Consider the following 13,204-nt stretch of genomic DNA (forward strand, 5'->3'; position numbering starts at 1 on the left):
ATGTGCAATTGTATTTGCTTGTGTGTGTCTGAGTGTGTGTGCATGCACACTTGTGCACATATGTGTTCACAGTGGTCCGATATCTCCTGCTCTGTTCTGACCTTCTGTAGATTAATCACCCAGAGTACATCAATACTATTGCACAGGAGAAAGGAAGAAGCTTTTAACAACACAGCCGTGTGTGTGTGTGTGTGTGTGTGTGTGTGTGTGTGTGTGTGTGTGTGTGTGTGTGTGTGTGTGTGTGTGCGTGCAAACGTGCGTGTGCATATCTTATGGTAGTATAGATGAAAACAGTGATGGTAAGACACACAGAGATTGTCTTAGGAGAAGCAGGAATTCATTATCTAATGGATCATGTGTTCACAAATATGTAATACTTAAACTTGTACACTGCATATTGTATAGCAGTAAATGGAGTGATCATATAATATATGAACAAAGGGTTGTGGACACCTGACCATAATATTCAGATGTACTTTTTAAATATCTGATTTCACATTTAGTCCCCATTTGCTGTTAGAAGTCCCTCCGCTCTTCTTTAAAGATGTTCCACTAGCTTTTGGAGATTTGTGTTTACCAGCCACAAGGGTGTTAGTGAAGTCAGGTACTGATGCAGGGTCAGGAAACCCGAGGTGCAGTCAGCGTTTCAGTTCATCCCAAAGGTGCTTACTGGCATTGCGGTCAGAGCTCTATAGCAGGCTACTCAAGATCTTCTCCAACCCATGTAAACCATATCTAATTGCTTTGTGCCCTGGGCCATTTTCATGCTGGAACAGGGTTGGGCCCCCTAGTTCAAGTAAGTGGAAAATGTAATGCTACTGCATTTAACCAGACTTTATTCATTTGTGTACCTCCAACTGTGTTAACATTTTGGTAAAGAACCACATACGGCTGAAAACATCAAGTGTTTCAGTACTTTTGTCCATATAGTGTATGTATAATACTCACCAGCCATACTCACTGCAGTTATATGGTTGGCCATTAATAAAGCAGCAACAGAATTGCTAATTCATGCATTTGTGATTCAGAGTGTACTGCTGTTGACCATGAGGTCATTTACATTTATTGCATTTGGCAGGCGCTCTTATCCAGAGTGACTTGCAAGTATCACATTTATACACCTGAGCAGTTGAGGGTTAAAGACCTTGCTCCCCTGCTGGGATTTGAGCTCACGATCTTCCTTATCCACTAAGCTACCGCAAGGTCAAAGACTGGTTCAAGCTGACGTATCTTTAAAAAAAAAAAAAAAAAACATCGTGGCCACCACACAATCCTGTGGTTTTTTTTTTCCAGATTTTATGAGGATGTCTTAATTACATTTTGGTTGCTGTATGTCTGTCTTCTGGGGAAAAAAATGAATGAAAACTGTTCTTCTTTTTGATTTCCCACAGGAGATCGCCAGTTTGCTTCCCTTCACAAAGATCAGTCTGGATGATTTCCCTGATAACAAAGAGATCAGCTCAGACTTGAATGCCTACATCCAGCACCGTGTGAATAGCAGCCGTGATGTCCTCAACAACGTCTCTCTGAACGGAAAGGCTGATCCTGTCACTGTGTCCAAGCTGAGCTCGCACCTCGTCTCCCGCAGCCAGGGCTCGTACCTTTACCTGAAGCTCACACTGGATCTCTTTGAAAGGGGGCATTTGGTCATCAAGAGCGCCAGCTACAAAGTGGTGCCTATCTCTTTAGCTGAGATCTACTTATTACAATGCAACATGAAGTTCAGGAGCAACTCTGCATTCGAGCGTGCCATACCCATCCTCAACATTGCCCTGGCCTCTCTCCACCCACTGACAGATGAGCAGCTCTTTCAAGCTTTAAATGCAGGTGCAATGCGAGGAGAGTTGCATTGGGATGATTTCCAGCAACGTATGGACACACTCTCCGCGTTCCTGATTAAACGGAGAGATAAGACGCGTATGTTCTGCCACCCATCCTTCAGGGAGTGGCTTGTGTGGAGGGCTGATGGGGAAAGCTCTGAGTTCCTCTGTGACCCCAGGTAAGATGCTGCTAATCCCATCAAGTAGAAAGCTTGGGTTACTATTGAAAAGCAGTGTCTTGTGTGCATCTTTTTTTTTAATTATAAACATGGCCACAAAAAATGCTACTCAGGTAGAGCTGAAAGATGAGATGGTCTTCCTCTGGACCTCTCTCTCTAACCACCTTGAGTTAGTTTGAGAGAGTGAAAGGGCTTGAGGATAACCAGCAGTGTTGAAATGATTATCAGTAAAATATTATCAGCTGGAACCATGGCCAGCTTCAGGAACCCACTCACAGCTTTCATCTAAATAGTTTGCACTTCAAAGGTTATAGCTTATCACAAGTTTGCAGATTTTACCTTGTAAAATGGGAGCCTGTTGGCCATTTATAGGGCACTCAATCTAGGCACTTAATGTGTCATGTCTATAAGGGTCTATGTTGTATTGGAAAGGAATGTGTTAAGGATGTACTGAAATTGAAAAGTCAATCCTGGAAAACAATAATGAATTATCTTTAAAATAAATTTTTCATTTGCCATCCTGAAAACCCCAGCGATCTGTCTGCTCACCGGACGGATTTTTAATCGTTAGAAACAGTAAGAATAATTCAATAATAATTTGTCAGGTGGTTAAATCATTTTTAGGACTCAGTTCAGTATTCAGCAATGCTTGTAGTGATTTATTGGTAAGGCAAAAAATAAATAAATAAATAACACTGTTACTACCAACAAGCCTCATGGTAACGATCTAAGCATTCAGCCTTCCTGAAGTTGAACCTTTGATTAGCATTGATTATACTGTACTTTGCATACTTTCTGCTGGTAAACACTAAGCTAATCTATAGTAAAACTACTGATTCCACAAATCTTGAAAGGCGCTTTATCAGAGTATGTCCTCATGTAACTACTGTCTGCCAACTTATCTCCATATTAATCAGCCTGACAGCTTCGCTTGCCAACATTCTGACTTTTTCATCAAATGACTTGGCGAGTTTGGAATCTCAGTGGAAGGGCAGTTATTTCTAAAGGCACTGACGGAGCACTTTGTTGGTGATAGATGCCAAAAAAATCAAGATGCAGTCTTTGTTTTATTGCAGAATTATGGATTATAAATATGTGGTCACTACCCAGCAGTTGCATATGGGATAATAAGGGCAAGTTCCTCAGTTGAATTTGCCTGTGTGAAATAAAAAGCTGCAATCAAAGCCCCTCGGTCTCATTTACAGCACCTCTTAGCCAGCCTTAATTATTCTGCAATCATGTTAGTTACATTTTATTGTGATGTAGCAAGGCTTCCTTATGTCAAATGCCTGCACGTGGTGTAGATAAAGATGAGAACTGTCTCTAACGATGCTGCCTAATTGTTATTCTATCTCTCCCCTTTTTCTTTTTCTTTTTTTTTGCTTTGGTTGGTGCGGAGCTCTGATTGGACAGCATGTGTCCTCAGTGCACCAGCTGTGGGACTAACAAATGAAGGCTGGTGACTCACCTCTTCTTAGCACATACCCTTCCTAATAGTGAGACGGACACTCCGTTCTCGTTCCCTGTCTTTCTTGCTTTTTCTATTGTGCTCTCTCTCTCTCTCTCTCTCTCTCTCTCTCTCTCTCTCTCTCTCTCTCTCTCTCTCTCTCTCTCTCTCTCTCTCTTTCTCTCTCTCTCTCTCTCTCTCTCTCTCTCTCTCTCTCTCTCTCTCTCTCTCTCTCTCTCTCTCTCTCTCTCTCTCTTTCTCTCTTTATTGCACTCCCCTCTTCTCTTTTCTCCTGTCCTCCTCTCGTTATTAAGTGTTAAAATAAATTCCATGCTTTGGCTCCACAGAGATACTTGAAATAAAAAGGTCTTGCAGTTCCTGTTTATTTCAGCTTTTATACAGAAAGAACTCGGCCCGATAGTTTATTTAGTGAAGGAGATGAGGATCTGATCAAAGCCAGCCTGTGTTCATGCGTGGCCTTTTAATGAAGTTTCTTGTTAATGAATGCCAGTCAGAGTCTGAGCCAAGCATGGGGGAACGTGAGGACACCTCTGTTCTTTCCTCCCGGGCATGCATGCCTTCCTTAGAAGTCTGAAACTACCTGTGCATGTGCGTGTGTATGCTCGCACATGCATTAAGATGACAAAATCATAATTTCTCTAATGATGTTCTTTTCTTGACTTGCCATGTTCTTATTTAACCCTGTTTATTCTGATTGGGAATCAGTTCTCCAGCCATCTGTTAGTAATCTGCTTTATTAGTGTTTATTATTGTTCAGCATTACATTATTGTTTATTGGTTTTCTGTTCCCGTAGGAGTGGCCATGCCCTGATGGCATTCATGTTGTCCAGGCAGGAGGGAAAGCTGAACAGGCAGCAGACAATGGAGCTGGGACATCATATTCTAAAAGCACACATATTTAAGGTAACTTATTAATAGGGGACAAGCACGCGTATTTTGGGTAGCCGTCATTTTCCGCCACAAAGACCAACAGTGTCCTGTATTTGATTTAAAGTTGTCAGATAACGCAGTGCCTTTTTGTTCAATATTGAAATCATGTCACCAATCTTTTAAAAGTTTTAAATCTTGTTTTTGTTTTTTTTTATATATTTTATCACTAAAACCTTGTGATTGCTCGTGGTATTTTCAGAGGTCTGTGACTGATAATGAATGAACTGATTTTGGTGTGGAGTGTGTTTATATGGAGTGAAGGACACTATAATAGAAAAGCATGGGAAGGTTGTAACACTGTGCGGTCATTTAGCTGGTCTTTTTGAGGAAAAGCATTTGCAAAATCTTAAAAGCTCATAAAATGTGCTTTATTTTTCCAATGCAAGAAATCTCAGAAAATTTCTCCACAGGGTCAGAGTAAGAAGACCGGCGTATCATCCAGTGTTCTACAAGGTTTATGGATTAGCTTCAGCACTGACAGCTTGTCTGCTGCTCTGGCATCCCTGAGAAACCTATACACACCCAATGTCAAGGTCAGAGCACAAACACACACTCATATGCAGCACTATTTAAAAGATCATACACTAACCAAACAATAGCTGTTTTTCAACAAGAGTCTGAATTGTTCGCTTGCCTCTGCGCAATATTAATGCAGTTTAGCCAGCCAAGTATGAATCATCACTTGAATTTTTATGCTGTAATTCTCAGTGGAAAATAGCGTGTAGAAGAAAAAGACTGCCATGACATAGCACAGCATTGTAGAATTCTTTACAATTTCCAGCTTGCTAGGAAGCTGCAGTCAGAGCGCAGGGTCAGCTATGATATAGCACGCCTATTGTAGGGAGGGTTAAAAGCTTTTCTCAAAGGACCAATAGAGACAACTTTGTGGTGCTGGGATTTGAACTCATAACCGTAATGTAGCCTTTTTATTAGTGTTCCCGCTGTGGCATCTTTTTCTGCTGTTTACACAAGTTTCTATATACAAGCTTATGCAGCTGTGTAGCTCTTTCTCAGCCATGCTATTTAAAAAAAATCAATACAAAAATAATAAACCTAGCATGCAATACTGACATTTAAATCATTTCATCTACTGTCAGTGTCACATTCACGCAGCAGCCACCCATGATTTGTTTTTTTTGTTTTGTTTTTTTTCCCGGTGTGAGCAGAACTGCAGGGCTCGTCTCACAAGAGTTCTCGCTTTGTGTTGGAGTTCAAATGTGCTCACATAATAATTACGATATTTCCGATTATTGCAGCATTATTGTCCTTTGTGTTTATTGTTGCCTATATATTTGGTCTCATTTTATGTATTACACTACTGTGCTACAGTATTATGTGTCACACCATGAAAAATGAGAAAACGAGTTGTAGCGCATTGTGCCGTGTACCTTAAACCAATCTAGAGATCTTGGTTTGGCGGTTTTCAGTTATTCCGGTTTTCGTTTATCCAGCTTTGCGTCAAACCATCTGGAGCACCAGTATTATAATCTTTAGTGTGTTTTACCACTCAACAAAATGGTATTTGAGTGTTGGGAATTTGAGGTTGAGGTTTGTAGGTTCTCATTGCACAATGCAATTCATAGTAGGTCATAAAATCAAATGACTAACAATAAAGTTTATTGAATAATTGATTAGGAAGTTAAAGTGATTTGTGATGCAGCTATGTTCCGCTGATAACCCTGTTGGTATTATCCGATGTTATGAATGGATTTATGTGGAATGTATTTACTTGGCTTCTGCATATTCCCATCCAGCATGAGACTACACACTTTCTTCCATTAAGCTTTTCTAGCTTACATTATCATTTCTGCAGCAAGTTTGCTGTGAGGGGGAATTGAAGGCTTCATGACATTTTGAGATACTTTAGAGCTAATAAGTAATAAGAGCATATTAATTATGGGTCTGGACAAATACTTCTGATACATTCTGCTGATTCGTGTGCAAACACACTGTTACTGAGATATGAAATGCCATTTTTGGTGTTGCAGTAGAAGTAAGAGCAAAATTGCTACCAATTAGCTAAAGGCAAGATTGATTTCATCGTGCACGGTTATTTAGGTAGACCCACACATTTCTCAAGAAGACTATTACAAAGTATTACAAAGCATATTACTTTCCCTGCACACACTTACTTTTCTCTATTCTGTCCTCTCTTTCACATAGTCTCTTTCTTTCTTTTCGCTTTAACTCATCTCCCACTGTTTTTGCTTCTCGCTGAGCCCAATGTCCATCACTAATCATTAGTATAACGTCTATTGAATTTGCTCATCAAAAGAAAGAATGGTGCCTGATTAAAGCTTGCTTCAGTATAATCAACTGTGTGCCGGAGTGTCATTGTGATTAGCATGCTTTGCTAATTAGCAGGTTGTGTTTGAGAGCTCCAGGCCCAGGTTTAGTTGTTGTTTGTGCGAGGACGGAAAATAATTGTATAAAGAGAGAAACGCCAATAACAACCACCGTGCCATAAACAAATCTTTGCCATTTTGAAGCTTTTGTGAGGTATTTTAAAGTTCAGTTTCACAGAGGGATTCATCTGTTCTGCTATTGTATAGTGTGGTTTTATATTTTTGCTATGAATTGAGAAGATTCAACTATATATTGGGGGAAGCGAACAAATATCAGTAAAATATTATATTTTCCAGATATTACTAATGTTACTTTATTGGACTGCAATAGCAGTTATTATGATGAGTAAAGCTATAATGCTCTTTGTATTGTATTAGCATGACCTGTGTAGGAATCATATGAACGTGTGTGTGTATGTACAGGTGAGCCGTTTGCTGATGTTGGGTGGCGCGAACGTGAACTACCGTACGGAAGTGCTGAACAACGCGCCAGTGCTGTGCGTGCAGGCACACCTAGGTCATCATGAAATGGTGGCCCTGCTGCTGGAATTTGGGGCCAGTGTGGACGTGGCATCCGAGAACGGCATAAGTACACTCAGTTACGCTGCTGCATCAGGACACCTGAACCTGGTCAGCCAGCTGTGCAGGAGAGGAGCCAAGGCAAGTTTGATGAAATCTAACGAAACCGTGCCAATCATTAATTGTAAATCAGTCGTTACTTTTACATGCAGCCTCGATATTAGCAATGCAGAATTCTTACACACACCATCATAAACATTTTAAACAGTGCCCAATCCAGGTCAAATCGCTACTTATTCAGCTAAAGTGAATGATTTGTTTATTAGTCGCCATTTCGATTCAACATAATTTCAGCAAGTGCATCAAAAAGTAGGTCTTTTGAGGATAAAGTTTGATATGTAAAATGTGGCAGGAGATAATTATTTATTTATTTATTTTTCTTCCCACAGAGTATGCAATAATGACATTTGTAGGACAATTTACTGAGGGTTTGCTGAGGACTTGATAGAAACACGAGTCAGGCATTTTAGAAAAAAAAAATGCTAACAAGCAACTGTTAGCCCCTTGTTACTCCTTAAGAGGACTCCTATTGTTATGGTGACACTGATTGCTGCACATGCACATAAATGTGGTTCAGATTCAATGAAATGTGCATGGAAATGTTAGATTGTCGTGTTTTGAGTACATGCAAACAGTTTGCAACCTGCAATTACAGGAATTCATTGTGAATTTTTTTTTTTTAACAGCCAAATTATCTTTTGGATTTTAGAAAATGTGTCAAACGGATTTTGCTTTCCTGTATATGAATGTTATATTGAAGCATTCTTTAATGGATGCTGTTTTTATGCTAATGGTGTTTTGTGGCTTATTATTATTAGGTGGATCATGTGGATAAGAATGGACAGAATGCTCTGGTACATGCAGCTCTGAGGGGTCATCTGGATATTATGCAGTACTTGCTGGAGCAGAGGTGGAGCAGAGAGGAGCAGCTACATGAGCTCAGCTTAAAGAGCAAAGCCCTTCAACAAGCATTTATTGCAGCATCCAGTATGGGACACACACAGGTCAGCTAACACACATACACAAACAGATATCAGCATGGGACTCGGAGATGTCCTAATATAGATTACTACAAATACTCACTCACACATACACACAAAGTCTGCCTTTGAGGTATGGACAATTTCTCATGCTCTCTGTACTGAGCATTTATCTCTTCAATGCTAAACTCTACTAATACACATTTTAGTGATACGGTTGCCATGGGAGATTAGCTATGGCAACAGGCCACTGAGACACTGCTGTGTGATTGATGTAAGACCATGCTTTACATTTTACCCTCTTTAGAAAGGAGGTACAGCTCAACACACAGGTGAAGGGAAATGAGGGCAGTTAGACAGTAATGGAGTAATGAAACATGGAAAAGAAAAATAATTGTTATTGGAAGCCAGAACCAAATAGAACCTTTGTGTAATAAAGAGAGAGAAAGCATGTGTAACTGGAAGTAGACTGAGAGGGGAAAGTGTGTGTATGAGAAACAGAGTTAGTGTGTAATGGATCAAGACTTTGTGTACATTTAGTGATTTGGGAAGAGCGTTTGATCAGGACAGAGGCAGAAGGGTGAGTGTTTGGGTATTAATAATGTTGAGAGAGCTCAGAGAGAATCTCACCCTCTGTGGCATCTCTGTATTGATCACCCAAAGTCTTATTATCTCTAACACAGCTTTCTCAGTTGCCCTTCTCCTGCAGCCTTATACAACCTCTGTTATATATATGGATTTTATTGTTTATTTCCTGAGAATGTTTATTCAAGCCAGGTTTGTTGTTTGGTAGGTGGTGAGAGAGTTACTGGCCCTTGATAATGAGTTGGTCGTGCAGATTGATGCTCATGATACACTGTGGGGAGAAACAGGTACGTTTCTGTCTCTGCATGTAATTACTGCTTCCTCTTATTCATCCTGTTATTCTTCAATTTATTCAGGGATGAACTGCATTTACTTGTGCTCACATTTAATATCACCTTAATGAAAATCACTTGTTCTTGCTCAAATCATGTCCATAAACACAACTGTCTTTCAACATTGGGTACAAAATGCTTTTTGTTTTGTTCTGTTTCTTTGGAAATGGACATCTCCCTTGGCCCATATTCATCGCACATATCCAGCATCCAGTACTGGTATTTTGGCTGAATGGTTTTGCCAACCTTAATCTGTGCTTTGGATTATTTCTGTAAGGAAGTGATTCAAAACCCTTATTGTGGTTGCTTGACTTTACTAACAGGTTATTCTACAGTATATAAAATATGCCATTATTTTGTTCTAAAACCAGAAGCTTCAAATGTAACCTGTTTTTGATTTAGCATTTTTGTAAGTGGAGTTATTTTGACAAAGTGTAAAATAATGACAGTAAAGAATGAGATCTAGCAGGCTTTGGGTCACCACACAGGGTTCATGCCACTGTTGGTACTGGGGAATCTTGAAGATCGATTTCAGAAAAAGGACTGCATGGCAGGTAGCTAATATAGCCTACTTTCTTTTTCCTAATGACTTACAGCTGCTTATTTGAGCTTTTTTATTTTGTGCCAAAAAAAGACTCGGACTGCAACTAACGATTAGTTAGATAATTGATTAGTCAGACGATTATTATTATTTATTTATATTAATCAATTAATCGGATAGAAAAATATTTGTTTATATTAGAGGTTTTGCTTCTTATAACTATAATAAAACCCCAATTTAGGTTATTTATGGATAAAAAATGTACTTTAAAAAATTGCAAAAGCCACATACTGAGTTTAACTATCTTGAATGTAGAATTAAAATTCACTCATGCTGGGTTTTTCTTTCTGTAAAAAAGAAAAAAACAAAACAAAAAAAAACACAGCTTTCGAGTATGCAAGGTGAAGCAATTTGAGTAAATCAGAATTTGTATTGTATTTTGCAGATGTCAAGTTGACAACCATGCTTAAAAATAGTCAATATAAAATATAATACAACATTATTTTGACCGGGTTTCCTGAATGGGGATCGAACCCGGCCAAAATAATGTTGTATTATATTTTATATTGACTATAATATAAACCACTCTTAGTGACTGTTCCAAGCCCGGATAAATGGGGAGGGCTGCGTTAGGAAGGGCATCCAGAGTAAAAACGTGCCAAATGAAACGTGCCGAGGATCCGCTGCGGCAACGGGAGAAGCCGAAAGAAAGTTTTTATTTTGACAATTTTTGTTTAAAAAAGAAATACACAGATATTCTGTTAATTTGTGAAGATATAGGAATCTAGAATATATAATAAATTACATTTTGTATAGTAATGAAATTATATATACATAAATTAAAAACACACAAATTAAAAACAAGCATGTGAACGTAGTAAAGCTGCAGTAAATCACGTTTAAAAACAGATAAGTCACTGTTGTAATAATTTTTATTTGTAGACAAATGCTATAGAAAGAGAATGGAACGGAGAAATGCAGCAAGCTAACAGCCTTAATAAAACAAACATGGAAAAAATTGGTGTATAAATGCATAAGCTTTAGCTGGAAACTACAGCAGTGACTAAAATGTGGTTCTTTACTGCTGCTGTTATTTGCTGTTTTTAGATTTAGTGTTTGTTTGCACAGTCTTAATTGAATCCAACCTGATACTCGCGAGTCACGACAGAACAGATTCAGTGCGACTGTCCAGAAGTTACAAACAAACACAACAGCACTTCATTAAACTACACCATTTTCACATGATGAGGATTAAACAGTTTTTTCTTACTGTGCTGATGTTTCACTTTCATCCCTGACACCAGTTTTTATTTTTTGTTTTATTTTTGTGGCTCTAATATCACTGTGGTACTCCCATGCCACACAAACTCCGCTTTACATAACATCCGGGTACAGTTTTCTTTGTTTCCACGACTTGCGTTTTATATGCCATTTTCGCACGCAGCTGTGTTCTCTTAACTTCACGCTAACTCGTAACTTGAGCAGCCCAACTAATTGATTATTATCGATTTTAGCGTTTCGTTTTTGCAGCTTTAGAAACTGATGATTAAACTGAGGAAATGTCCTGTTTTAAAAATGTCTTAAAATAGATGAGACTAGGCCATGTTTACCATCCTCCTCTTCTTTTGCCAACAGTCTGTATACATTTGCAATCTGAGGAGACCAGTTGCCTGAGTTTTGTGAGAGGAATGTTGTCCTGTTCATGTCTGTCACAGGATTCTTGCTGCTTAACACTCCTGGTTCTTCTTTGTTGTGTTTTTCCTTTTCAGACACAGGAAAGTTTTCAGTATGTTTGGTTTTTACTAGAATATTACAAGCAGTTTTAATGCAAAACAGAAACCAACTTGTCTTTTGGATATTGCACAACATTAAATACAAACATTATTGTGCTTCATTCTTAATTTTTATTTAAATACTTATTAAAAATCCATCTCTATTTTTGTTTTGTCGTAATACCGTAGTATAATTTATAATTGTTATGTATACCTGAAGATATAGGGTGAGTGAGTGCATGTTCTGTAACAGGAACAGGTTGCACAAATTAAAGGAGATGTTCGGATATTCTTTCATTGAGAAGTCGAGACATTTGTTTATTATGATGCCACACATCTCTCCATTTATTGTTTTGTTTTTTCAGATAAACACAGTAGCTAAGACCTTTTATTAACCAACTCCTGAACTGTGTATGCTACAAAGCTTAACACAGAATACTAGGTCTTATGCAAATAAAGATTCTTTTTACTTGTCTTACTGCCATTCACAGTCAAGTTGTGCTAAGCCCAGGTCTAAGTGTTTAGCACATACATTTCCCAGCTGCTTTTCGACTAGTGACTATTATCTATGACAGCAGGAGAGGAACAATGCTCTCTCTGTGTCTAGCCCTTGTTGACAGCACCCTGTCCCATGACCAAATCACATTAACATATAGGTCACCGCTATACAAATATGAAATATGTTGTTTAAATTGTTATGTCCAGAATGTTTACCATTTATTTCTCCTCTTGACACACTATGCCGGCAAAATGCATTATGTGAATATTAATGCTTTGCATAGTCTCAAAATGTTATCTTTCTATTTAGCAGATGAGTGTATGGAGGCACCGTCTTCAAGGGTTGCTTTGACCTGCTTCCAAAAAGAAATGCTCTGTCACTCATGGCTGTATCTATGCAAAACCCCAAATGTTTAATTGTATGAGCACAATGACATTCTTTAGCAAGTCAGTCTATCTGGGTCAAAATGGGTATGTAATGCTCCATTACCGAAGAATTGGAGAATTAATCACCTCTTTGAAGCAGACACCAAGTATTGCAATTCTGCACAACAGCATGCTTTGCTACATGCTGTGATGTTATTTTATTCACTGCATAAAGATCACAGTTTGATTTAGAGGGTCATAATGAATGTCACACTAGCAGCAAAAGTGTTTATTCAGTGTAATTGTAAAGACTGAATTGTAATAGTGTTGTTGCCACTAGGACGAATATATCATTGTTCTCCAGTATTATCAAATTAGTTTTTGCATGTGGTGGGTTTTTTTGCAGAATTTTTTAAATACAGAATAAGACAGCAACAAAATCTACATGTCTCATTTTCACCAACTGAATGGCAGTTGGAATGTAAATCTGTATAAATAAGATTATTGTAGCAAACAATAGTTTCTTCCAAGTTTTTGCTATGTTATGCTGAATATTTAATGACATTAAGGATTAATGTCAGTGAACGAGTGCTGTACATATTCATCAATGATGAGTACATGACCTTTTACATAGAGGATTACAAATGGCTTTATCTTCTGTAATCATTATTAGAAATGTACCTTCCTTTCATAGGACATATAATTATATGCAAGCGTCATTCTTTTGTAGCATGCAGGGTTTACTTGCATAGGTAATTTCCTGATCCGTGCTAGGTTAAAGGATAAAAAGAGATATACAGGTAAGAGGT

At 38.4% G+C, this 13,204-nt stretch overlaps 1 protein-coding gene and 1 long non-coding RNA gene across 2 annotated transcripts in view; one reads left to right on the forward strand and one right to left on the reverse strand.

Annotated features, from left to right (window-relative positions):
* tanc1b (tetratricopeptide repeat, ankyrin repeat and coiled-coil containing 1b) overlaps window positions 1-13,204 on the forward strand; it is a 116,759-nt gene that overhangs the window by 95,148 nt on the left and 8,407 nt on the right. The window contains exons 13-18 of the mRNA XM_083537971.1: window positions 1,392-1,999; window positions 4,262-4,370; window positions 4,808-4,930; window positions 7,166-7,402; window positions 8,140-8,325; window positions 9,095-9,173. Coding sequence (XP_083394097.1) covers window positions 1,392-1,999; window positions 4,262-4,370; window positions 4,808-4,930; window positions 7,166-7,402; window positions 8,140-8,325; window positions 9,095-9,173 — 1,342 coding nt within the window. The remainder of the gene's footprint in view (window positions 1-1,391; window positions 2,000-4,261; window positions 4,371-4,807; window positions 4,931-7,165; window positions 7,403-8,139; window positions 8,326-9,094; window positions 9,174-13,204) is intronic.
* On the reverse strand, window positions 8,915-10,268 carry LOC310724280. The gene is made up of 2 exons (XR_014533024.1): window positions 10,218-10,268; window positions 8,915-10,059 (listed from the first exon to the last, which is right to left on the reverse strand). It is a non-coding gene; the product is annotated as an uncharacterized lncRNA (long non-coding RNA).

Source organism: Silurus aristotelis (assembly GCF_946808225.1).
Source record: "Silurus aristotelis genome assembly, chromosome: 3".
In the NCBI taxonomy this organism is placed as follows: Eukaryota; Metazoa; Chordata; class Actinopteri; order Siluriformes; family Siluridae; genus Silurus; species Silurus aristotelis.